The sequence below is a fragment of the Leptopilina heterotoma genome, unplaced genomic scaffold (genome assembly GCF_015476425.1).
Source record: "Leptopilina heterotoma isolate Lh14 unplaced genomic scaffold, ASM1547642v1 Lhet_212, whole genome shotgun sequence".
Taxonomy (NCBI): Eukaryota; Metazoa; Arthropoda; class Insecta; order Hymenoptera; family Figitidae; genus Leptopilina; species Leptopilina heterotoma.
The window spans coordinates 600,698-626,376 of record NW_025110930.1 but is presented as its reverse complement, the minus strand read 5'-3'; the positions used below and the strand labels follow the sequence as shown (position 1 = coordinate 626,376).

General features: G+C 33.7%; 1 protein-coding gene across 3 annotated transcripts; it reads right to left on the bottom strand.

Annotated features, from left to right (window-relative positions):
• Window positions 1-189: 189 nt before the first annotated feature.
• Window positions 190-22,951, bottom strand: LOC122501629 (fez family zinc finger protein 2-like). Of its 3 annotated transcripts, none has more exons than XM_043611240.1 (6): window positions 22,022-22,951; window positions 16,479-16,577; window positions 13,456-13,726; window positions 12,965-13,361; window positions 9,744-10,020; window positions 190-1,245 (listed from the first exon to the last, which is right to left on the bottom strand). In XM_043611240.1, the coding sequence occupies exons 1-6, from the start codon at window positions 22,221-22,223 to the stop codon at window positions 992-994; spliced, it is 1,500 nt and encodes a 499-aa protein (XP_043467175.1). In that variant the 5' UTR covers window positions 22,224-22,951; the 3' UTR covers window positions 190-991. The 3 variants fall into 3 exon arrangements, with proteins under 3 accessions (XP_043467175.1, XP_043467177.1, XP_043467176.1); XM_043611242.1 differs by lacking the exon at window positions 22,022-22,951 and adding an exon at window positions 17,857-18,082; XM_043611241.1 differs by lacking the exon at window positions 22,022-22,951 and adding an exon at window positions 16,713-16,759.
• Between the last annotated feature and the right edge of the window lie 2,728 nt (window positions 22,952-25,679).

Below are 25,679 nucleotides of genomic sequence, written 5' to 3'. Positions count from 1 at the left end.
ATCCTATTATATTGATAACTATTTTCGGTTCAGAAAACAAAAAAATATTTGTATTAAACGTTCTTTGAAATTGAAAACATTTTTTAACAGCGAAATGACAACAAGATTTTATGTAATGCAATAAAACAATATTCACAATATAATATAATATAATATAATAATTTAAAACACCTTATGAAATTCATACGGAAAACAGTCAACTTCGAAATACCTGAAAGATATTTTCTCTTTGTACATATATATATTAGAATAAGTTGATAATGAAATAATTTATAATTATTATTATCAAAAACATTTTTTGTTTCAATCTATTATAGATGATAATATTCTGAGATTCTATATTGTGATAGTTATTGTTAATAAAACATTCATTTTTAGTTTCTGAAAAACTTTTTTTTTGTTATTTTAAGTAAATTGCAGATAACTCAATGTTAAGAGCAGATCACAGCATCGGTATAGAAATACGTATAATAATGATTTGATTTCCACACAAAGGGTGGAGTTTCGTATTTTTTAGAAGTTCAATATGATTATATTTCATTACCATTAACTAAATTTAAATATGATCTCCGATTATTATCATCATCAACGCGGTAAAATAAAAAAAGTTGGAATTATTTTACGATCAGTAAATTAATTAGATAATTCTTTCGTCTCTCTCAAATTTGGAAAATAATAATAAAGAATGATATGGAGGGACTCTATGAAATCATGATATTAAATAAGTAATTAGTGTAATTTGTTTTTGGTTTTAAGACACAGAGCAATGCACTTTAGGAATGTAATACCGTAAATTCATATATGAAAATCAGAAACAAGCAGATTACCTAATCGTTAATTATTTCCATAAGTTTTTTACTGTGCTCAGTTCTCAAACTTTAACAACTGTATATCAATGCAAATTGTCGTACTGATACACTACGCATTTGACAATCTTAGGTGTGCCGCTTATAGAATTATAAATATTTATAAATTTGTTGACGCAGTACTTTTATTGTATTATGGAAGCATTTCCATTGGTTAAATTATTTTGAGGTATAGAACCAATCGCCGGACGATGTGACGTTCCCAAGTCGGCGTGTTGGGTCTCTCGATGTCTCCTGAGGTCCACTTTACGCTGGAAGGCCCTTCCACAAAGCTCGCAGGCGAAGGGCTTAAAACCAGTGTGCTTCCTCGAGTGCGTTATTAAATTGCTGCTTTGTGAAAACGCTTTGCCGCAAACTTGACATTTATGCGGCTTCTCTCCTGCAATGGAAAATAAAATTATGAATTTCTGCACACGTAGTGGATAATTATAATTTAAGTTGTGGTACACGAATAATTTTAATAATTAAAAGAAATATCTTGGACTACATTTAAGGACTTTTCAAATTTTAAATTTTTCATCCATCAAATCAAAGAAACTGATAACTTTCCTCTTTTGCATTAATGTAGCATAAGTAGCAATAATTTTGAGAATATGTCTCCTCTTGGATCTTAAAGTACAATATTGATAGCACTCGAGTTGACAACCGAAAGTGTCGATAAGGACTTGATCCTCAAGCGGTGTTACGTTAATTCAGGAGAACCGATTCCATCTCTCAAAGTACTTGAGGACTATAAGGTAGTATCAGAGATGCGGGGCACGCCCGGTCAAGATTTCCTTTCGAGCGAGAATCTCAGCCACCCCCGGCCAGGTCCATGAAGTAACGGGTGAACGGGGGCAGAGGTGGGGCCAGAATAGACGCCAAAAGAGAGACAGAGGGAAAACGGGTGTGATACGCGCTCGTTTCTCTCATCTTGGTTGAGAGTTCTGATTGGTGAACGGGGGCGGCTCCAACCCCCTGTTGCCGTAGTAACCGCGGGATGACCTGGTGGAGAGTGTGTGTGTGTGTGCATGTGGAAGAGAGAAACCGTACAGAACTGGAAAGAATTCCGCTACGTGAACTCTGTTGCCTCCAGTGGTACGTACCTGCTAATGGAATCCAGCTTCCATGACCCTTGCCTGTCTTTTCCACCAACTAACTGGATATCAGAGGATGAAGCCATAAACAATTCGTTACTCTAGTCTTCAATCTAGTAAACGCGATAGGCGATACCAGTTACCTGACGATCGACTGTTACAAATGCGACCAATCAAAGTGACAAATGTATCGGACAACGCCCATCGATATTTAATTGTCTATTGTCAGTATTTTTACAATTTCAACAGTACGAAATTGTTTTTGAAAAGTTTCCTTACTATATGTACCGAAAGAATTTAAAAAAAGATTTTATTAGAAGACTATATTAATAAATACTAGCTCTTTACATGAATAAGTAGATAATCATGTGTTCTACGTTAACCAAGTAATCTCTATAAAAAAATATAAAAACCTGTAGCAAATCAATATGATCGAATTGTCTATTACACTATTGAGGAACCACAAAAGTTTAAAACATTTAAGAGTCATGTCGAATTTTCTCAAGACGATAAAATTGCAAATGAGAATTGCAAACGGAAAGAAGGAAGAACGGAAAGAGAAAGGTCGTCCTAAGGAATTTACGGTCTCGTAAAAATCAAGAACCGTCCGGGCTCGTACCGAGGTTGCCCTTTCGTCTTTATCTCCAAGTCCAACCCCACATAGCTGAAAGCTATGAGTCCGTACATGCACAACCTATGCATTTTAATACATGCACACGCTCAGCCATGTGTGTAGTCCAAGGTGTGAATGTCGGTGTGTCGGAATTTTCTCGAAGCTCTCCGTTCCCAGATTCTAAAAGTGTAATCTTGAAAACGTCTACATATCAGTGAATTCGTAATTTAATGTTTTCTGCATAGAAATAAACTGCGAGCGGAATGCAGATCAATATAGCTACTCTTGTTTTGATTCACGACTTCGATTTTAGTTTGTTTCCGAAGACGCTTCAAATGTGGATAACTATATTGAGAGCCCCTGAAGCTTAAGACGCCATTACAACCCCAGCCTGTCGGCCGCCGCCCCTAAAACTATATTAAACTCCGGCAAATCTTGAGGGTCCTTTTCTCACTCTTTTTCTCTGTCTTTTGCTTTCGTGCAAGCTTTCCACTACGGTCACACCACTACTCAAGAGCGGCGAATCTTATCCGACCTTCTCTTACCCTTGCCAACCTTCTCTCACTCCACCACCAACCTCCTACTTCAGCCAAGTCTTTCCCACCACTTCATGAGACAAGCGCTGCAAAACCAAGACGGCACTTTGATCGCTTTTCCAACGAGTCGACTACCCTGCGAACTTTGCAAATTGAAGCCTTTTCTCACCCTCTTTCAAAGATTTTTTTCTCCTTATCATGAATCAAGACTACTTTCGGACACGGTATTGACATGTTCTTTTTCAAAAGTAATTCAACAGCAATAAGAGGCAAAAGTAAAAACTACATTTTCTTCACAACCATTTTTATCAATTCTAAATCTATAAAATCTCAATGAATAAACGCAATAGAAAGAAAATCTTAATTTAAGATCAGTCTCTTTACTGTGTTCTTGTTTTACCTTTTATTTATTGTAGTAACTTTTACACAGAAAAAACAAAATTTGTAACCGTTTCCATCTTGAAACCAAAATGATTGAAAATTATTCTGTCATTTTTAAGATTTAAAATCATACTCTCAAGACTAAAATTCAGTCAATTATTAATGACTGTACTAATAATACTTTAGTTAAAAGAGGGCTGAAAGTAAGATTTAATTTAAGATTTTATTTTTTACAGTGTTTTTATAACAAAAGCTCAGCAAAAGTATACGTTAATTGATGAGAATATGAATCAGAGAAGAATTTAGTCCAAATACCAACTTAAATTGAAATTTTCTCCGATTTATTTTTGATATTACCTATTGTAAGCGCAAGAAAACAAATAATATTTATTTGTGGCTGGTGTAACGTACTGAGATAACCCCCCACCGAGGCACATTATTTGTAAAGAGTGATGTCATTGTACACTCGACTCATCGATTTACTGCCGATGGGGATTAAATGGATAAATCAACTATTTTATTTCGCTAAGATTGCGCAAGCGATAGAAGCAGCATTTCTTGACGCGATTGAAATTACGAATCCACACAGACTTTGCGATCTACGACGTTTCTTTGCTAAATCTATAAAGCGGGGGGAGTACGAGAAGGAAATCAAACGCGGAAGAAAGAGAGGTTGGTGAGAGGGGTTAGAGGAAACGAAGGAGGAAAGGAGAACCGGACTCTGGCAGAAGCATTGATTTCCTCTCGTCTCCATCGACCACGTTTCTACTCTCTGGGGGCGTCTCTGCCCTCCAATCCAAATCCCCGTGAGAGGAGTGCACGGTAGAGGAGATGCGAGAGTAAAGTGAAGAAAAAAGAGCAAGAGGAAAAGCACCACATCTCATATTTCACGTCGAGGACAGCATGGATTTTCTGTAGTATCACTGAAGCTTTGAGATGGGATTACAGGCGGATATCAATCAGACTTTTCTTTCGTTTCTCGATCGTGTAATGCAAGTACCGCCGCTATCGAGAATACATTTAACGGAAATTGACAGTTTATTAGTGTTTCAAATAAAACTGTCTCCATGTTTATTGTTGCGGTATCTCGGCAGAGATATATTACTCCGAGGCATCGTCAGTCGGAATGGCCAACGCAATATACCTGTGTGTGTGTGTGGAGCAGTTCAGGCGTGTTATCTAGTCTCAGTAGACCCGATTCTGTTTAACAACGCGTTGCATTTACTATTTTAGGAACACGAATAGTTGGGTTGCTTCTCGGTTCGACGATGGGATACAGCTGCAATATTGTCATGGGAGCCGATGAATGCACAGATGTATATACGTGTAGCATGCATACGTACTCGTGCAAACGCCTGCAATTCGCGTTCATTGTGTACTTCCACCGAAACGCGCAACGCCGATTCAAAGCACAGTCCTGGGAATTTAGCAGTGGTCGAGCTACAGTGGAAAATGTTTTGCACGAAACTGATATAATCGTGCTTCGCCAATTGAATGAACCGTATTCAAAATCTATATCTAACAAAAATAGAAATTTCATTACAGAGAAGGAATAACATTCGAACAGCATCCCTGTTTAACTTTGAGACGCATTCTGACGCATTCTGACGCATTTATACGTTTTTCCATATGAAGCTATACATAATCGTTTTCATAACTAATATCGAAAAAATTAAATATTGTTTCATTCATCCAATACAAGTATCTATCTTGATTGAGAGGTATTTTGAGCAAAGGGCTGCAGAAACAGGATATGCTGTTAAGTTGGTTAGCTCCATAGTGCTTCTATTCCGCAGGGAACGCAAGATAATAATCTTTTTCGTACTGATTACGACGGATGGATGCCTATTAAATTATTTTGGTACCGATCACTTATGAATTGTGACAAATCTTATCTTTATTCTCTCTGGGATAATTCATTCTTTCATAATTCAGGAATAATGACTAATGTCCTATCAAACTTTTATGAAATCAATTAATACTTGTGGTTCTGTTTCTCTAAATGCCAAATTATGTCGATATAGAATGAAACAAAAGCCTGATGACGACATACGTCGCGTCGCTTGCAAGAAAAGCGCGCGACTATGGAAAATTCACAAAAGCGTTAATCCTTAATCCTTTCCATTCTCTCAGAACTATGTCAAATTTTCTGAATTTTCACAAGAGTGCTGATTACTTTGCGTTTAGAAAACAATACAGATAAGAATATAATATTCTTCAGTGAAATAAGCGACAAGCGGATGAAAGACTAGAATTTATATCTGTATGTGTGCGCCATCAGTTGCAGTTAATTTTAACCGTCTGAACGAGGTAGTTGTTCGAATGGCGGATGAGTGTACGTGCAGGTATACAGAGCGGGAGGTGAGAGGTGACGTGTTTCTGGCATGTCGATATCCCTGGAAATTTAATCATGCCGCACTACTATGGAACACTATGTGCTTCTCCCGCGATGGAATACCAACAGCGCAACGTTATACGCCTAGAATTTGCATGTTTAATGCAGCATCGGTTGTGTCGCTGTGCTCCGCGTCGTGACATTATAAATATAAGGACTCCGCACACGACACGTGTACGGACAGGAAAGCACTTATCTTGATATGAAACTACATTTGATATAGTCATATATCCACTGCATTAAAACTTGAACACCATAATACTTTCCTGTATGGATATTCTATCTTTTATTGAGCAGCTAAACTTAAAGCGGGTTAGGTTGAGTGTACGGCGAGAAAAGTGAATAATTATATCTTGGCATCAGTAGAGCAGTTCTAAGCTCTTTTCGATAATTTAGAAAAACGATACCTATAGGTATCACACAAAGTTGTGTATTAAATTAAATTTCATGAAATATGAATACACTTTTACTTTTTCTATAGTCACAAGTTTGTAGAAAATTAAATATTATGCATTTTTTTCTATTTTATTTAGATTTAAGTAATTAATTATGTTCAGCAATAGTTTTACATAAGCATACTACGAGAGATTCACTAACGACCCACAGAGGTGACGAAGGAACGAGTTCGCTGTCGCAAAGTTTAAACAGCTTAGAGGGATGTTGTGGCGCTCAAACGCTTGGGGTGCCTAGTGAGCTGGAAACCTCTAATAGTCTTCAAGTTTACGCACAAAGACCACAAAGGAGTCTCTATTCGAGAATGATACAATAATCGTACCCTGCGGAGGTGAGATTCTGTACAGGTTAACTTTACTCAATAAACATCGTATAGTTTTCTATTTTAAGAATAAACTACCATTGAACGTTATTTAGTTTCCTTTTAAATTGTTTTCTATAGAAGAAAATTTATTCAGAAATAAATTGACTAATTCATAGGACGACCATGAAGAATATTTTGATTCGATAGAATTGAAAAAGTATACTGAAGTTTAAATATAGAAAACGCATCGCTTGATCGCGAGAGTAACTCCTGGAACTTTACTTTTATTCAAGTGAACAGACTGTATTTACTATGAAAACAGGGGTGACCACCTCAACCAATCAAGTTGACATCGTACGGCTAAGTGCAGATGTAGAAAATACATGGCCTCAAACATTATAAGAAAAAAAAGCACAAGATTATTATTAATAATTGCAGCACACCTTCGCATGTTGATTAATTAATTTCATTCAAATACGCATGAATTCAAAGTAAATAATCAATAATCTTGAAATTAAATTCAGAAGCAAATTCGAAATAAATTCATTAGCAAATTAAATGAAGTGGAAAAAGACCCACACTTTTCTGCTCTACCACGTATTAAACTGAAACGCATGTCAAGTGCTTTGTTTTCATTCGTATATATATTGAAGCGAAAGCAATAATAACGATTGGCCACTTGTCGGTCTGTCACCTCGTGTGCGATCTAGTGACGGGCATGGCTCTAAAATAACCCTATTGTGCACTTGACTCGGCTCACCCCCGATACTCATCTAGGAAGCATCGCGGCACATCCTAGCCCCGCAACGTCAACGTAACACCACACCGCGCCATTTCGCTCCCTTTACGCTGTTTCAAGCGGTCTCGTACAGGAACAATATTTGCAGAGCTCTTATTCCTGGTCTCCTCCCGCCCTTCATCCGCACCCCTGTCTCCGCGTGCAATAGCACTACCACCAGCACCCACCTACCTAATAATGATTTTACGTTACGCCATTCTAGTCCCTGGGGAATCCGACAGTGCCGCACCCTTATTGCACATGGCCCACTCTGTTCACTACGCCAGAAAAGGAGGGTGAGGTTGGGAACGAAGAACTGATTATCATTAGCTATACAATCTCCTAGCACGCTGCTGCACACCGAGGCATTTGGAAATGAAAAAAAGATAGTGATGATTGTGGGAGACATCAATGTTCCGATTCCTCACTCTTGTTGCCTAATATCACTTTATGTTAATAAATTTTATTAATAAAATTAGGTGGTATTCAGAAATAGGTCATCAAAATAAAGGACTATGGTATCAAGTTTTATGAAGATGATTCATTAAAACCAGGAGAATTTCTCAAGAACAAAACTGTAAACACGCTTTGTCGCCAAGTTTATTCGAGTAAAGTTTTGGTTTTAAAAGGGTGGAAAAGTTGTAAAAGGCTCGCTCCTTGCGTGACTGACGAGATAATATTTTTTCTATCTGCAGTAATTGTGACAGACCATTGCGGTATTAGACGGTTACTTGGAGAAGCGCTGAATTTTTCATTCCCTGAATAATGAATTAAATGTTCGGAAGCGACCCTTGCCCACCCGGACCCTCGCGTCCAGAGGTACTTACACACAATACGGTCTCATAGCGTAGGCTGTTAGCAGCCGAGTAAGTGACCATCGTCGGTCCTTTGTGTGTCCTCTTTTATCGTGTTCTCCTTACTCGACAATTTCAAGGGATCTTCGAAACACGGGTATGAGAGACTGAGAAGTATAGGGAGGACAAGGTGATAATTTGATAAGACATTGGGAGGGTTACCATGGAGACGATACAAAACCCAGACTCGACAAGACTCCTCTTGACTCTCCCTCGTCTACGCCTCCCATCCTTTCTCACTCTCTCAGCATCTCTTCTGAGTGATCTCTCAAAATCCCACCTCTCTAATGTTCTTCCTTCGCTCTCTACCTTGGCGACTCTCATTCCATCACTAAGCGAGGCACCCAAGTGTCAAGAGTCTCACCAGTCCTGCTTTTTTAAACCACTTGTTCTCTATTCTAACATCTCATGTCAAAGATAAATATACCCAGAAAAAGACAACACCGAAAATCATTTCCTGTACGATTGACATTGCCGCAAACATAACACATCTCTATAAAGCTTCTCGGCATTTTCTAACTTTACGCTTCATGTAGGCAAAAAACTAAATAAAACTACAAAGTTTTCCTCTCTTGAACCTATTTAAACTATAGTAATTTACCTTCGAATTAGAGATAAGATTTTGTTATTTTATAATTTTCTAAAAGTAGTTAAGATTTTTATGATTTTACTAAGCAGATAATTACTTTTTTTGTTTTTTACAAATAAATAAATAATATAAAAAATATTTTATGAATTAATATATTAGTTGCAAGATTTTTTAATACAAAGTGTAAATTATATTTAGTTCACTATAATCATTAACTCATTCAAAGTAGTAAGAATTTGTACACGGAGAAAGTTTCCGGTAAAGCAGACGTTCTTTTTTGGTGCGACCGATGTGCACAGCGTAATTTTTTCTACTCTTCGCACATCTGTTGTCTCTGATTTGTCACTTAAGATGTCTCAAATTGAAACCATAACCAGCGTTAAAACTCTTTTAAATTCACAGAAAGGAAAAGTTTGTTAATAATTTAAAAAATGCCAAACATTTCTACTGTCGGTTCAAATGCGCATGAAAATGGAAAATGTAATATCCCTATAATTTTCCCACGAACAATTTAATATTTATTAGCAAAATCTCATAAGTCAAGTGGACAACTCCGATGAGTGCCATTATCGAAATGGTTGGCCATGCATTGGAGAGACGAGAGAAAAGATTCACCGAGTTAGAGCATACTGAGGCACCCCAAAAAGACATTAAGATTATTACGAAACATGCTACGCAATGTGGGGCTTGTGTGATCCCTCTTCCTTTCTTCCTTTTATACCAGCAGCACATGTGACTCGGCCACTGGACGGAATTAACTTATTCAGCTTTGACTTGATGTAGATAATTGTTCGCTACATTATTTAGTGTGCACAGTTGAGACACTAATTGATCCCTTTTCTAATTATGAAAACTACAATGGTGTACCGGCAATAAAATATTTAAATATGCAACTTACCTGTATGGATGTAAGTGTGCTTCTTCATATCGCTTTTCTGATGGAAGCGTTTACCGCAAAATTGACATGGGTAGGGCCTTGTGTCCGAGTGGATAAGAAGATGAGTGCTGAGTGTGCTTGATCTTTTAAATGCTTTTCCACATTGTTTACATTCAAACACCTTCTCCGCCGAATGAACAGCTCTGTGTTGAGTTAAACTAATTTCGTGTCCGAATGTTTTATTACACAATTCACAGGCGAATGGCCTTTTTCCATTATGAGATCTTCTCGCGTGAACCTATTTTTTAAATGGAAAAATGCTATCAAAATTTTATTCACTCTAAGCGCAATAAAGTGTTTTTGGCATAAAAGGTTTTGTGATTATTTTTTAATAAAACGGACTTCACTTTCAAGTAAGTATGCGTATTTTCTAAATAGTAATTAATGTGGTAAATATACAAAATTTTTATTTTCTTCAAGTAGCAGGGCTCGAACCAGTGAAAGTGTTCAAAAATACGGACTTTACGTACCAAAAATGAAAAATTACGGACCAATTACTAACAAAAATATAACCAGTCCGAGTCAAATAAGAGCAAATTTTACTTAAACTTATAATTAAAATTTTTCATAACTAATACAAAACTTCAAGTCTTCGACTCCGAGTGATCGATTTCTTCATGTTTTATAATAACTTATTAAATATGACCGAGTGATAAAATCATTTACAATTCAATTATTATTTACAAGAATTTTTAACTAATAAAATTCTTCATTAAATCGATTATATTTAACAATTTTCGAAAAAGTTCTTTGACAATTTTCAAATCCATTCGTATAGAATATTTAATTTTACGAAATTTCAATTATTCGTAAATTCTTCAATTAAATAAATATTAGAAAATAAAAACTTAAAGTAATATTAAAAAAATTGAATTAAACTTTTTCAAAAAAATTAATTTCAAAATTCAATTATTTTTAAAAATTTACGCTATATTGCTTTGAATATTCAATTATTATTTAAAATTATAACTGAAATTCATTTTTAAATCAATTTTTATTAGAAAATTTTACTAGAATTCAATTATTTAAATACAAATAAAATGCATACAAATAATTTATTGAATAATTGAATGTTTCTTAAAATTCAATTCCCATAAAGAATTTCATCAAAAGTTCTGAAAATAATTGAATTCTATCAACGAATTTTAATAAAATTTTTAAGAATAATTACATTTTTCGAGAAATTCAATTAAAATTGTATTAAAAATAATTGAAAGTCAGCAATGAGCTTTAATATTTCTGAAAATAATTGAATTCCTGAAAAGAATTTTATTACTTTTCAACAATATTTAATTTTTACGGAGAATATTATTACTCTTGAAAATAATTGACTTTTTTGAATAAATTGTAACTTTTACACAATTGAATTTTTTGGGGCTCTTAACTAAACATTTATAAATACATTATTTTTAATAATTCTCAAAAAAGTTTTTTAATAATTTTCAAATTCATTTGTTTATAATTCAATTTTACAAAATTTCAATTATTCGTAAATTGATAAATTCTTCAATTAAATATAAATATTAGGAAATAAAAACTTTAAATAATTTTAAAAAAAATCCGCAATCAAAGTTTCTCAAAAAAAATTAATTCCACAGAATTGTTAGTTAAAAATATGAAAAATTCAAAGTTTTAAAGATTTTAATCTGAAACCTTCTCAAAATTCAATAATTATTTCTAAAAATTTACGCTAATACTTTTAAAATTCAATTATAATCTAAAATTTTAACTGATCCATTTTTAAATCAATTCTTATGAGAAAATTCTACTAGAATTCATTTATTTAAATACAAAAATAACAATTTATTGAGTAATTGCATGTTTCTTAAAATTGAATGCTCATAAAGAATTGTATCTATAAATTTTTAAATAACTGAATTCTTTTGACGAATTTAAATAAAATTAAAGAAAAATTTTTCGAGGAATTTGATTAAAATTGTATTAAAAATAATTGAAATTATGCAACGAGTTTTATTATTTATGAAAATAATTGAGTCCCCGTAAAAATTTTATTATTTATGAAAATAATTGAATGACTGCGAAGAAATTTATAAAAAAATTTGTAAATAATGAAATTCCTGTGAAATTTTTATTATTTTTTCAGGAAAATTTTTGAAAATAATTGAATTTCGGAGAAGAATTTAATTATTTCTAAAGATAATTGAAATTTTGATGAGAATTTTTAGAAATTTTTGAACATAATTAAACTTTTGCAATCATTTGTAATTTCTCTAAAATTATCCAAATTATATCGTACAATTTACGAACCTTTTATCCTTTTTCCCGTGTAGAAATTTAACCATGGCCCTAATCGGAGCCAGATCTTTTGATCATTCTGTAGGCCAAAGTCTGGCTAGACTTGGGCCCGATCTGGAAAGGTGTTTCATGCCATATTATGGCCTAAATGTGTCAATTTCTACACGGGTTGAATCAACTTACGTTCTTTACGAACCTTTTTCTTAAAAAAACGGACTTTTAGGAACTTCAAGTAAAGTTACGGACTTTTACGGGATTTACGGACCTAGTTCGAGCCCTGAAGTAGGTATATAATTAATTGGGAATATCCAGTAACTTCGAACCACGTTTTGTTATATATTAAAAGTGTATAATTGAGGCCTTGGATCCAATAACTCGCCTGACGCTCGGAGGAACGCGCAACTGCCAGTCAGTGAGCAGTGAGCGCCTCTGCGCCACTCACTGCTACCCGACTGGTATTAGCGCGTGCCTTCGAGCGTCGGGCGAGTTATTGGATCCAAGGCCTCAATTATTATCAAGATATAGTCGATTGAGAGAAAAGCGCAAGATCATTTTCTATGGTACACCCAGAAAAAAGTAATATCATATCAAGAGGAATACCTTCTAATATCTTCTCAAAACAAAAGTATTCTACTTGAATGTAGAATATTTCTATTCTTTGGTGGTCAATAAAAAACAGAACTATTATAAAAAAACATTAAATTCAAGTGAAATAAATAAATTTAGTACTTAATGTAAGTAATTAATGCGAGACTCTCAATTGAAGATCATTTCTTTGATACCAAATGTGAGGGAAACATATGCACTAAATTTAGAGAAAGCCATTAAAATAAAGATTTCCTTTTTGTAAGGTGTACTATTGAAAAATAGATTTGGAAAACAGTAAAAATAAAATTGTTATTAGTTGAAATAAAATGTAAACTTACTTCGAGGCCATGAGGAGTACTGAACATCTTATCACATTTAACACAGCTGTACACATCGCCGAGGGGATGAGGATGGTGTAGTCCATGAGCCGCATGTGGAGAGTGTAGACTAGGATGTCCGGGATGAACACCTCGTAAAAGTGGATGAAGGTGAGGAGGAAGTAAATGATGTGGCAATAATTGTGGATGCAGGTACGACAGTGGGTGGTGGGGATGAGGAGGGAGAAGGCCTCCTTGCAGGTGTAAGGGTGGGTACAAGATGGATGACGGAGGAGGATGTTGATGTGCAGAACTTACAGACGTTGGAACGGATTCTCTTAAAGGAGAGGTATTTTGAAGGTGAGCCGATGGAGGATCTGGCCTGAGCAGAGCACTAACACTGAACGAGTCACCCGTTCTGAAAATTTACAGTAAATTCAATGACATTAATAATTTCAATGGAAAAATTATGATTGCATTCTATAATAAAATTATCTAAATCGAAAAATTACCTTTTATGAGGAAGCGACGTTAATATACTTGGTGTGATTGAAGAAGGTGACGGGGGTGTTGGTGATCTAGTTGGACTACTAGTACCTTCTCTTTCATCTTCATCTTCGACTTCTTCCACATCCACATCTACTTCTTCTTCCTCAACATCGACGTCAACGTCTATATCTCGGTTTTCAGTATGCGGGGAATCCGGACTGGGAGAATGTGATGTTGAAGAACTTCTAGTTGCAGGTGATCCCACAAGGCGCCCGACTCCGAACGACAACCGTTCTTTGGAAGTAGACATATTATTGTATAAAAAGTTAATATTTCCAATTTATATATTTATATTCAGTTTTTTAATTATCACTTTCTGATTTTAATACAAATCAATAGCAGCTTTCTTACAAATAGTAATAGTGCCAGAAACTTGGAAAAAAGATATAGGGTCACTGAAGAAGGCCAACAAAGAAGAATTTCGAACAAACATAGTGTCTTCCAGCAAAAAGTCTCTACAAGAATGGGATTTGAGTCACGTAGCAGCTTTTCTGGCAGGGGTTGTGTAGCACTAACGAGGCATCGCGAGCAGAAAACGGAATCGGGTGGGACTAAAAAGACGACAGGATGAACTGTAGTGAAGCTTGTGTCTCCTAAGACGTTTCACTTGAGAAATAAATATAGTTACATTTGATAAAGCTTTGCTTACAGAGACTATAAATTTCTAAACATTAAACTCTCTAAAACTGATTTGTCGAATTGGACAAATATTTTACACACTCAGCGTGAGTAATTTTTTTAATCAATTATATATTAAATATAGTAATTGATAGCTTAGTTTGTGCAAACATTATGCACCTATATTTATCAACGTTAAATTTTGTTAATGGACTGTTTCAACCTCCTATTTTCTAAATAGGATTAACAGAACCTGTTTCTCCTGAAATAATCGATTATTAATTCCACACTAAAGTCAGATGAGTGTCAGAATGGAATAGATTTTGAAAAAGCTGTAAATTATTGAGCTCCGTTTTAATTGACAAAGTTTTGGAATTATATAATTGTAAGACCTGACACCCCCTCAATGGAATACTGTTCTTCCCCAACTATTATGATGCGCCGTGCGCTCAGTATATTATATTTATAATCCGTGTGAGCGACACGTGAGCACGTGCCGAAGTATATTGTACTTGAAACGACTAATCGCATTTAAAGATAGATCCCTCTTTCGAACAGGGTGGTTGCCAATTGCCGTTGCGGCCGGGTTAGCAATCAAATAAAAATATGATACGACTTTGCTTTACACGAGCCCTTAACGTAATTATATTCGTATGGATTTTTGCTCTCTTTGTACGCTTGAGAAAAGAGAATCGAGCTGAAATAAATAATAAAAGTCAAGTGTCAGATGGCGATGAGGAATAAAATAAGAAGCAAAGAAAGATGCCTCAGCACATGTTATGTATGCGTACGCAAATGTACCATCTCATGTTGCAGGAATGCAGTAAAAAGGTTGCACAACTGACAAAAGAAAAACTTATCGCCGCAACCGTGCAATGCAGATGCTGAGTCCGGGTCTCACTCTCAGATTTTCAAGCTTCTACAAATTAGACTCTCACGATGCTGTCACACAGATTAATCTTGATGGAAATTTATACATGATAGAGGCACAATTGAAAAGCTACTGGGTCATATCAAAGCGCTTTTGATATATACTTTCTATTATATAGCACTATTACAGATTCTAAACTTTTTCTTCGAAATTTACATTTAAACCTGCATTAAAAATTTCATTCAATTTAGATTTTCAAGTTATATACCACATTAAAAAAATGGGTGTAAATTAGTGAGTAAGATGAAATTAACCGATTCTGTTGATTCGTGTATATATAAACATGTTTGTATTCGTGAATAAATGAGTGCGACGACAATGATTCTTCACTATCAATTATGCTTATTATTACTGGACGTTTAAGCTTTATTAAACAGTCATTACAGAGATTGAATCTGACTATCACACAAATAATGTATACGGGTTGTCCACAATAAAAGTGTGTACGAGTCGACAATTTAGCTTCAGAAGAACTCGTCATTATATCAGATTTTCAATGATCGATGTATTCAACTCGTGCTACTTGGCGAATGCGAAGCCGATGGTCGTGAACACAGTCATGGTGGTTGCCTCTGTGGATTAATAAAGGAAGGCCAAACCGAGGGGACAATTAGATCGAGTTAACGGACAACTTTAATCTTCTGTCGTCCGTTAGTCGTTTGCTGCGTGGTGATCTGGCTATTAAAGTCTTTACACACTTTAAGTTCCATGCCCCTTACGTCTTGACTGTATTCTTAGAAAAGATATTAACTTTTGTAGCGTGTTCTTTATCCCCCTCGGATTCTCTATACTGCATTAACTTTGAATTTTATATAAGTGATTTCTAAATTTTATATAATATTCCATTTTCAAAATAAGGCAAAATGGGAAGAATTTTTCTTTTTCGAAATTACTCAAAATCCCCTTAGTACTGAGTGACAAACACACATCAGACTACATTCAGTTGATGATAAAGATGAAGAACAATTAGAGCGTCTTACTTGTTAAAAGCCGAGATCCCTTCTACGCAATTTTAATTACTGAAAGGCAATCATTCAATTCTTGTTTACCCTCTTCAGGTGGTCGGATCATGACTGCAAGTCACGTGTGGTTCATAGTTTCACTTAAGAGGAACGATTAATAAGACGAGTGTAGGTACACTTGACGACCGCCGACATGCAAAGAATAAAGAGACCGACGCTACGCGATGAATCGAATCCCTATGTTGTGCCTCTATTTTACTTCAATTGGGGGACGAGAGCCGATTAACGGTATGACGCGTGCTACCATTTATCCCAATCATCGGACGACTGGTCTTTCTTAATGACTGATAAATAAAAACCGGCCGCCATCCGCACTGAAGAAACCTAATAGGGCAAAAGTCATCCGTGTTACATCCCACGCGTTCGGAAATAACAACTTTTCAAAAACAGAATACGGAAAGTGATAATTTCTTACCTGGATGACTTTTCTGGAAATGCTGCAAACTGTTAATTTCATTAGAGTTTGCAAATGGACCCCACACTCTTGGGAACATTAAGCGAGCGCTGCATGCTCCTGTAAAAACAAATCAAGTGATCATTTGTATTACTCTCGAACAAAAGTATATCAGAGCTTAGAAAGATTAATGCCTACAACCCCATATTTTTAAAGCGTCCATTTTTGAATTAAACACTTTCGTGAATATATTACCTAAGCTATGGGTTTGATGAATTTGGTATTCTTGGTTCGTAGGCGAGATCAACCCCTCGACAAGAGCGTCTTTATTAGAAAGGAGGGAAACCCAACTTCTATTTATCAACCTTGCCTCCTCAACCATTACTCGCTCTCTTTTTTCCAACTTGCGCATTCCTTATATTTTATTCGCTACAAGTGTCCTAGTTTGTTTCATTTATAATAGGCTTTCAAATTTAAGACATATCATTTTTTTCATAAAAGCTTCATTAAAAACGAAAATGCAAAGTACTTATTCAATTTTTTCAAAAGGTTTTTACTTTAGAAGATAATAGCAATTTAAAAGTGGTTCAGATTTTTGATACTTTTTTATGGTTGAAACTACAGTATTCCAGGTCAAATTATATATTTCTGTGTGACATTCTTATGAAATTAAAAGTTGAAAGAATTTTGAAGGGAAATAACTCTGTGGTCTATTTCTAAATTTTGAGTAATATTATATTTTAATGGCAGATGTTAATTATTTCTGTGTCTAACTATAGATGTACCCATTTTTTTGTAATCTTGAAAAAGACAACATTAACAATTGACAGAAGATCCATCAATTGAAGGCATATTTTTTAAACGCCTTTAAACGTCAATCAAATAAGCTTATAACGAAGCCTTTCTGAGAAAAAGAATTGATTCTGGAAAATTTTAAAACTGGAATATTTGGAAATTAAAATTATAGGAAGCAAAGAAAACATACACTTTTAAGTGGTGTATCCAATGGTCCCATAAAGCTCGAAGAATTCATTAGAAGGAAACAATTAAAAAATCCCTTTCCTTTGCCACTGAGAATTTTAAGCACGAATCTCCAATACGAAATAATTTTATGTTATTCCCTTGAAAGAAAACACATTTACTAACAAATAAAAGAAAATGTACATATTTCATTTACAAATTGTTTAACCCCTTAACTGTTTGAGGAAAATACAACATGATTGTCCCAAAATGCCCAGCGGAATCTGATACTTTTTCAAATAGTATAATATATTTAAATTATAACTAATATTCAATATTATTCAATTATTTTCTAAAATATCATTAATGACCCTTATAATGTCTTATAATATTGATATAAAGAAAAATATCTATCAATTTATATACAAATTATATTTACTTTGAGTGAAGATGATCACGACCCACGGGTGGGTCGGAAACAGGCAACGGGTTAAGATTTGTTAGAAAAGTAGTTTAGTCCAAAAAATCTTTTTTTAGAGAATATTGAGAAAGAATTGGTTGGTGAATTTAATAAGAAAATTTTTTTAAATTTCCTTTGTCGACCTATAATCTTTGATGAGGTTCGGTGACCGGCAAAAGTGCGAAGAAAGGTACAAACCGAAAAATTCATAATCCCTCCAATAGTGTTGACGGATAAACTGCGATAACAGGAAGATTAGACGCACCAAGCCGCAAAGCTATCTTACTCACAGGATTATCAGAAATAAATCATATTTTCCTATACCGGGCACACCGCTCGGAAAGATAACATCAGCGCCGACTATAGATTCTGTGCGTGTGTTTGTCAACGAACATCCGTGATATCATGTGCAATGATTATCCTGACGGACCCCTCTTATCAGACTATTGTAAATCTATTACTGTTAAATCTGATTTTCTCAAGAAAGCATAGCCCAGAGTGTGATGACTTCTTTTTTCACGCAGCCGTGAAATAAAAAACATTCATTTTGCAAAAGGTTTTACTATATGTTTCGCACATATCCTTATCTTCTTATATTGTATATCAGCAGACTTCTGATAATCGCGCGTGTATCTACATGTTTATAAAACATTTACTTCACAGATTTGTTTTGACGCGCGACGGAAAGAAAATTATTTTCGGCAATTGACACAATTGTTTCAAGCAAAAGTTAATGTCCTTAACTGAAAACATATACTCACAAATTATTGACATTATTATTTTAATGCACTTAGCACGTTTTGCTTTTTTTCGTTTTTAATTTTACACGTCGAGTGTAATATTGTAAAAAATTATTAGAACTACATTACTTTTTAGAGATTAAATTAATGTATGAAAGATATGATTTTTTACTGAAGTTAATACACAATTATTATTTACAAAGTTATTAACCAGGAAAGAATTTAAGAATGTCGTGATTGAAGGTTTGAAAAAATTGAAAAGTTAAGGTAGACGAGTAAAGAAACTTTGCTAACTTGATTGCTATAAAGTTATTAAAAAGATAGATTGTAGCTGCAATGGGAAATACATTAATAAATTCAGCTTATTTGATAGAGGCATAAAGTGTCAAACTACATCAGACAAGACGAATTAGGTTAATATAATTGCATCAACCTATTAGCCCGATTAATATAGGAGGGTATTAGTATAGGCAGCCGTCTGATTCCATTCATCCCCTCACCTGTTGAGCAAAGCTCAAGCTCTACATTACATTCACGCACCTGCGTGGCAACGAGGCGATGAGGCGATGAGGCGCGTGTACAAGTTCGCAGCATTATCTGCTGTGCGAAATTGCTCATCTATGCGAGCTGCACATAGGTGTATATTCATGATGTGCAGTAGAGCTGACAGGTAGGGCATAGGTCACATACACGTCGCATCGTGTAAGCCAGTGGAAGCGGTGTGCACTGCAAGGCTAATAGGCAGGTAATCGGCAGCTTGATGACAGACAGCGAGTACAGGTGTGATGGCAGGGGCGATAGAGCGGCATTCGCACTTGGCAAACTCGCACCCAAAAATCATGCCACCTTTCAATCAGTTTTAATGGTGAATCTACTCATCGCTACACAGATGCTGATACCCGACGATAAATAGCAAAATTATCTCGGGTTTTATGTGCAAATTTTGTAAATTCATACATTTAAATTTTGGTATATATCATTATCCTAATCATAGTATAATGATCCTAAAGACCATTATCCTGATCTTGCATATATTTTTCCAAAATAGTCATTTTCACTATTACCGATTCGAATCTTTTTATGTTAAATAATAAAGAGTTCAAAATATTATTATCTTTCAATACAGTGAATTTCATGGTTATTTCTTTCCTTTTTTAACACTTCCCCAGTTTTTCTAAGTAAATCTTGAGACTAAAACATCAAAATTGTTGCGATACGTTTTTTGTTTCAATTTGATATGTTTAGAAAAACTGTTCCTTTGAATTTTAACATTGTATTGATAAAGGTGCGCTATAATTATTCGCCAAAACAATAAGATTTTAACATTAGAAATAATACACTGAAAAAGAATTTAATTGATTCCGATAACCGATTATTTTGAACGTGTCTGTTATCGAATAAATTTTTATAGGTACTTGAATCAAGTAATTTTTATAAATCAAATAAATTTTATTTATACCAATTATTTAATTATTTAATTAAAGTAAATATTTATTTGATAATACACAAGTAATCGATTATTTGAAAATTGAAAGAAATAATCTTTTATTTCAGTGTATGTTTAACATTCTATATCAAGGAATTAGTATTAATATCATTTATAATGATAAGAAAAATATTAATTATAATAATGATTATAATAAAATGAACTACTAGCTTGCAAAAAACATAAAAAAAACAATTAAAAATATAGTTAGAAGCTTATGTTGTCATTGATTTTCATTTTTTTTAATGCGCAGTCTCTGATGATAAGTGAGAAAATATTCCCTGCCCATGACAAAAGTATTATTTTTCAAATTAATATAATAATCCTTCTGAAACTCGCAGCTTAAATTATCCGTTGAAATATATAATTTACTAATAAAATTATTTAGTTTATATAGTATATGATTTTTCTGCAACATTTTTGAACTTTATTAAGATTTTAAAAAAAACTTTTGAAAAAAAAAAATTTGAACTTTATACTAAAATTTTTGAAAATTTGCCTATTTGCAATTTTAACTGTTAATTTCCTACAAAAATCTTAAAGCTTCTATAGAGTTAAATGTATTTTGTTTCGCAACATTAGCCAATTTCTAGCTTAGAATATTAATAAGACAATTTAATCTCTTAAAATCTCTTACAATCATCTTCTTAATCTTATATATTAACAGTGCGTTAACTTAAAAGTATCAAATTGTAAGAATTGATACCAAAAATGTGGATCAAATCAAAAATTGATCCAAATTTTTGGCTTCAATTTGACCCACTTTAGTATCAATTAGATACTCTCAAGAAAACTGTGAAGTCAATTTGCCCACATGGAACAAAATTTTGAAGGAAGTTTGACGGGAGTTCGCAATGCGATGTTCGGATTTATGATAAATAGAAAGATGTTTCCTTATTGGCTAGTTCGCACAGAAAGCTTGCAGAAAGCTTTTATAGCAAGCTTGAAAAACTTGGAAGAAACCAATTTCGTGCGCAGTAGATTTGTAGGTATATGTTTATTTCAAACTAAAGTCCTAATCATACTTATATGTCGCACTGAGAAAAAATTTTGTTCAATTCAAAAATAAGTAGCCTTACTAAAAAAGTATGTTTGATAATTGACCATATTTTATAATTGAGTTAAACGTAATTTCTATTGAATCAAACTTATTATGTATTGAATCAAATAATTATTATCTTTAATTCAAAAATAATTTATGGTTGACTGTATTACAAAGATAATTATATTTGATTCAAGTATATTATTTTCTCAGTGCCGAATTAATAATATCATTTTTTTTCTGTATATATACACATTTTACAGCATGAAGACTTTTGAAAGTTTGCTGCAAAGTTTTTATACTCACAGAAATTTTCCTATTTGCCACACACTCTAAATCTGAATCAATAAAAATTTTACTGGACTCAGATTTGGAGTAATATGTGGCAAGTAGGGAAATGTGACACACGTACTTTAAATTTGAATCAGTGAAATTTTTATTCACTCAGATTTAGAATGCAAGTTTGTTGCGAGTCCGTACAAACTTCTTGCGAACTCCCTGCAAAATTTTGAAACATCTGAGTGCGTATATAGCTTAAATTGAATTTAAAACAAGACAATTCGCAGTTTTTCTGCTGATATCAAATTGAGACAAAAGCAACATTTTGATTCGTTTTTTGTCTCAATTTCATACCCTTAGTTTTCTAAAACTTTTAGTGATGCATGTCAAGTAAATAGATGTCATGTATTTTTTTGTTTCCTTTCATAAACGAAGGGAGATTAAGACTATATAAAATTCAATTGTTTTAATTGTTACTTGGAAGATATTTGTGATTTTGTCAAAATTATTGGTTGATCGACGATCGCTTGACATGCAACACTTGAATGAAATATATATCTTAAGATATGAGATTGATTCTTTGAATACGTTTCTTACCTTCAATGTCCGAAAGTACTTGAGGACTCTCCTGCAGATTCTCATTATTATTGGTCTCTGAAAGCAGTGATTGCTGATGAATAAGAGAAGCTGGTTGCTTTGGCTTTACGACACGAAATGCTGAAGCCTCAGCAACACCTCGTCGAGAAAAATCGAGAGGACCCACCCCAACTGGCGAGTGTTGTTGCTGTATCTCCATCATATTTAAAACTCTATTTTGCACCTTCTGAAACCTCCACTAAGCACCATCTAAGCAGTGCAATTCAATTTTCGTTCACTCACTGTTTTTAAAGTTCTCAAAGAAAAATACCCTAGCAAACTTGTTCAAAGAAAATCCATAATATTTTTAAAAGATCAAACGTGTCAGTTCTAAAATAAACATCGCAGTTCACTTTTTTAACACTTTCATGACTTGAAAAATTCTTCCACTTTCAGTTCAGAGATTTATGGCAATTTTTATGAAGCATTGAAAATTTTCGTATAAGTTGTCCACTGTCTAACGATCTGTCATTATTAATCACTTTTGACTAAAATTGGTATTGACTTTTTGGCATAACTTTTTTAAGAATGTCTCTCCAAAGTTAGTTGTGGCATATAGTCGGTGCGGGAACCTCGCCGCTGATTTTGACAAGTCAGGATCAGGAAATAGAGTTGACCAACAAGGGAGAAGACGTTATAGTGGGTGCCTCGACGGCGACTGCTGTTAACAGATCTGATAGTAGAGAGACTCAAGCGATGACGGACGAAAGTTGGAGAGAGAGAGAGAGAGAGAGAGAGAGAGAGAAAGAGGAAGCCGGGATTTTCAGTGCAAGCTCCGCCCAAGCTCCGCCCTGCATCCCTGCTCAACACCCTCGCATACAGACACCATTCTCCTGATACACCCCCGCCTCGCGGGTCCCGTGTGCGTGCACGTGCACGTTTATCTGCTGTAGTTTGAGCACTTTGCTGCGAGCAGGACACATATTACACGCCGTGCTCTCTGCCCGTGCATACAATGTACCACAACCAAATACACTCTCCTTTTCAGTTTCAGCATTTAATGCGAAACCACTCGGCTCTCCTGATTCCATTCTCGATTCCCCTGACTGCACATCAGTCATAAAATGTATCGTGCACCAACTTACTTTTTTCCGATACAGATTAATAAAGTATTCCTTAGAACTAGTAATTACGTAATTCTTGCAATAACAATAAATATTGTCAAGTTTAAACTTTTTGTTTCATTGCGGAAAACTAGCGAAAACTCGCGAAAGCAGATGCGCTATACCCATGAATAAAATAATATGAGCACATGTAGTAAGCGTGATATGCAAATGACAAACGATATCAATCATACTTTGTTATACATAGTCCCTGGAGCTTTAGGGACTTCGTGGTGTGCTTTCTGCATCTGAAGAAATTACTTTTTTGCGAGGAAAGTAGAGAACAGTAGAAAACTCAGATAAAATTTCGTGCTTTCACGATTATGCGGTTATATATTAGATAAACATTTTACCATCAGCGAGATAGTCCTTTGTGTATATAATTAATAGACTCGCAACTGTAATGCATTATGGGCACAAATGATTCGTTAATAAACCAATAATGCTAGCAAATCACGCTAATAACAATGCAACATCTTGAGATTACCATATGATGTTGCAAAATACTTCTTGCAGTTGTCATTCATTAGTTGTTTGCACAGAAAAAAATTCCTAGTAGATTCGACTACTTTTTAATTATACCCTGCGTAGTTCAATAAGTCCTCAAAGATATTAAAAAACGTGTATTAACCATCAAAATGTAGATATAAGAATTAAGAATGTAGTTGGTGCAATCAGATTTCGTATAGTTATTTTTGTAGTTTCACTACATTTCTTAGTTAATTAACTGAATTCTAAATTTAAAAACAGTGTTAGAATAAGTAAAACAATAATTATTTTAACTACTTTTCACATTACTACCCAAACTATAGTTGAATTTTTAGAAAAAATGACGCAACTTTTATTTTCTCAATAAACATCAATGTATTTATCATATGTATATATATTTAAAAAAGAACTTTGATTAAAAGAAAACAAATCACCTACAGGAAAAAATCATAGGTGTACACTGAAAAAAATGATACCTATTGTCGATTTTGTCATACTCGTATAGTTAGGACGTATAGAGCTGAAACAGCAATACTGTATTTCTGCGTTCTTCAAATACAATATTGGTGTTCTTCACATACATATTACTGTCTCTCACATAAATATGGCTGTTCTACACTGCCTATGGCTGAAACAGCAATACTGTATGGCTGTTCTATATCCACCAATATAATATTGAGAATTGGCCATATTAATGGCAGTACCATAAATATATTTTTTTCAGTGTAGATAATATGGTTGGTACTTACAACTAGTTATATTGAAAAAAATATGGGTCTGTCAACCAACGAAATGAACCTGCTAATTGCTCTCTATAAATTTAAATCGCAGTTAAAAATCGCATAGTTTTAACTGAGAATCAGTGATTGACTGTTTGCTTTTGAATCAATTAAAAATAACTGATTTTCAGTAAAAAAAAAATAAATGAAAAATTAGTCAAATTTGAATAATTGAATTAGTTAAAAAAATTTACTGCAAACATTATTATTACAATTACTATTTTTTTAAATAGTAAAAAGTAACTGTTTGCTTCTAAATCAGTTATTTTTAACTGATTAAAATTTAGTGTATAGAGATATCACTGGAAAAACAAAGTTTTAAAGTAACTTACAACATAAACATGTTTTTCCTTAAATTCAACTTATTTATAGGTTTAAAATATAGTAATACGACAATTTTAGGTCTTAAAATCTTTTCTAATCAGACATTTAGTTAACAGTTACACTATACTGTAAGTTGTTTTAGTCAAAATCAGACTTGAAATAAGATTTCTTATTTACAGTATAGTGGATGTAATAACCATATAGAAAGTAGACACCCCTTATATTTTGCAATATTAGTGGTTGTATCAACCATACTTTTTTTATGATAAGCCGACGGTCGAACTTCTTTATAAATATGCTTTCTGTGAATAAAATGTATTATCAGTTATATGCGTAAATATATTTCGTTTCATAAATAAAAAAACTTCACCGAAAAAAAATGTTTTCAATTTTAGACTATTCCTCTTCTTTTGCAGCATTTTTTCTAATTGAGAGAATTTTCCTCTTTTATATTTTCCATTAAATGTCACTTTTTAAACAGTTTGAAGCTGCGTTCAGAAAAACAAAAAACAACTTAAAAATCTTCTTTCTAATGGCATAAATTTGTTTCAATTTTAGAGGAATAATTTCAATCAAAGAAGAAAGGTTAAAATTCATCTTTTAGTTAAAAAACTTTCAAATATAAACAAAAATTCCTCTTTTTCGTAGATGAATATTCGTATATTAAAAATAAAATGTAAAAATAATTGTTAAGCGGAATTTCTTCTCACTTTGAGATTTTATTTTTTTCGGTGTTTAAATATCAAAAATTGACTGTCATAAATATTTACTCCTAAAGGGACAAAAAGCCCAAAACAAAAAATCCAAAGTAAATGAAATTTTTATTTTAGACTTATTGTTTGGTTTTTTTTGTCCTGGTCAAAAAGTCCAAAGAAATTAAAAATCCAATGAAAAAAATGAGATATAAAAATTCAAATGGTTGCC

Excerpts from the sequence above, each read along its gene's own strand:
- LOC122501629 (XM_043611240.1), bottom strand. The coding sequence starts at position 22,223 with ATGATGGAGATACAGCAACAACACTCGCCAGTTGGGGTGGGTCCTCTC. Across the intron at positions 16,578-22,021 it reads AGTACTTTCGGACATTGAAG|GAGCATGCAGCGCTCGCTTA; the intron begins GTAAGAAACGTA and ends TTGTTTTTACAG. Across the intron at positions 1,246-9,743 it reads GCACACTTACATCCATACAG|GAGAGAAGCCGCATAAATGT; the intron begins GTAAGTTGCATA and ends TTTCCATTGCAG.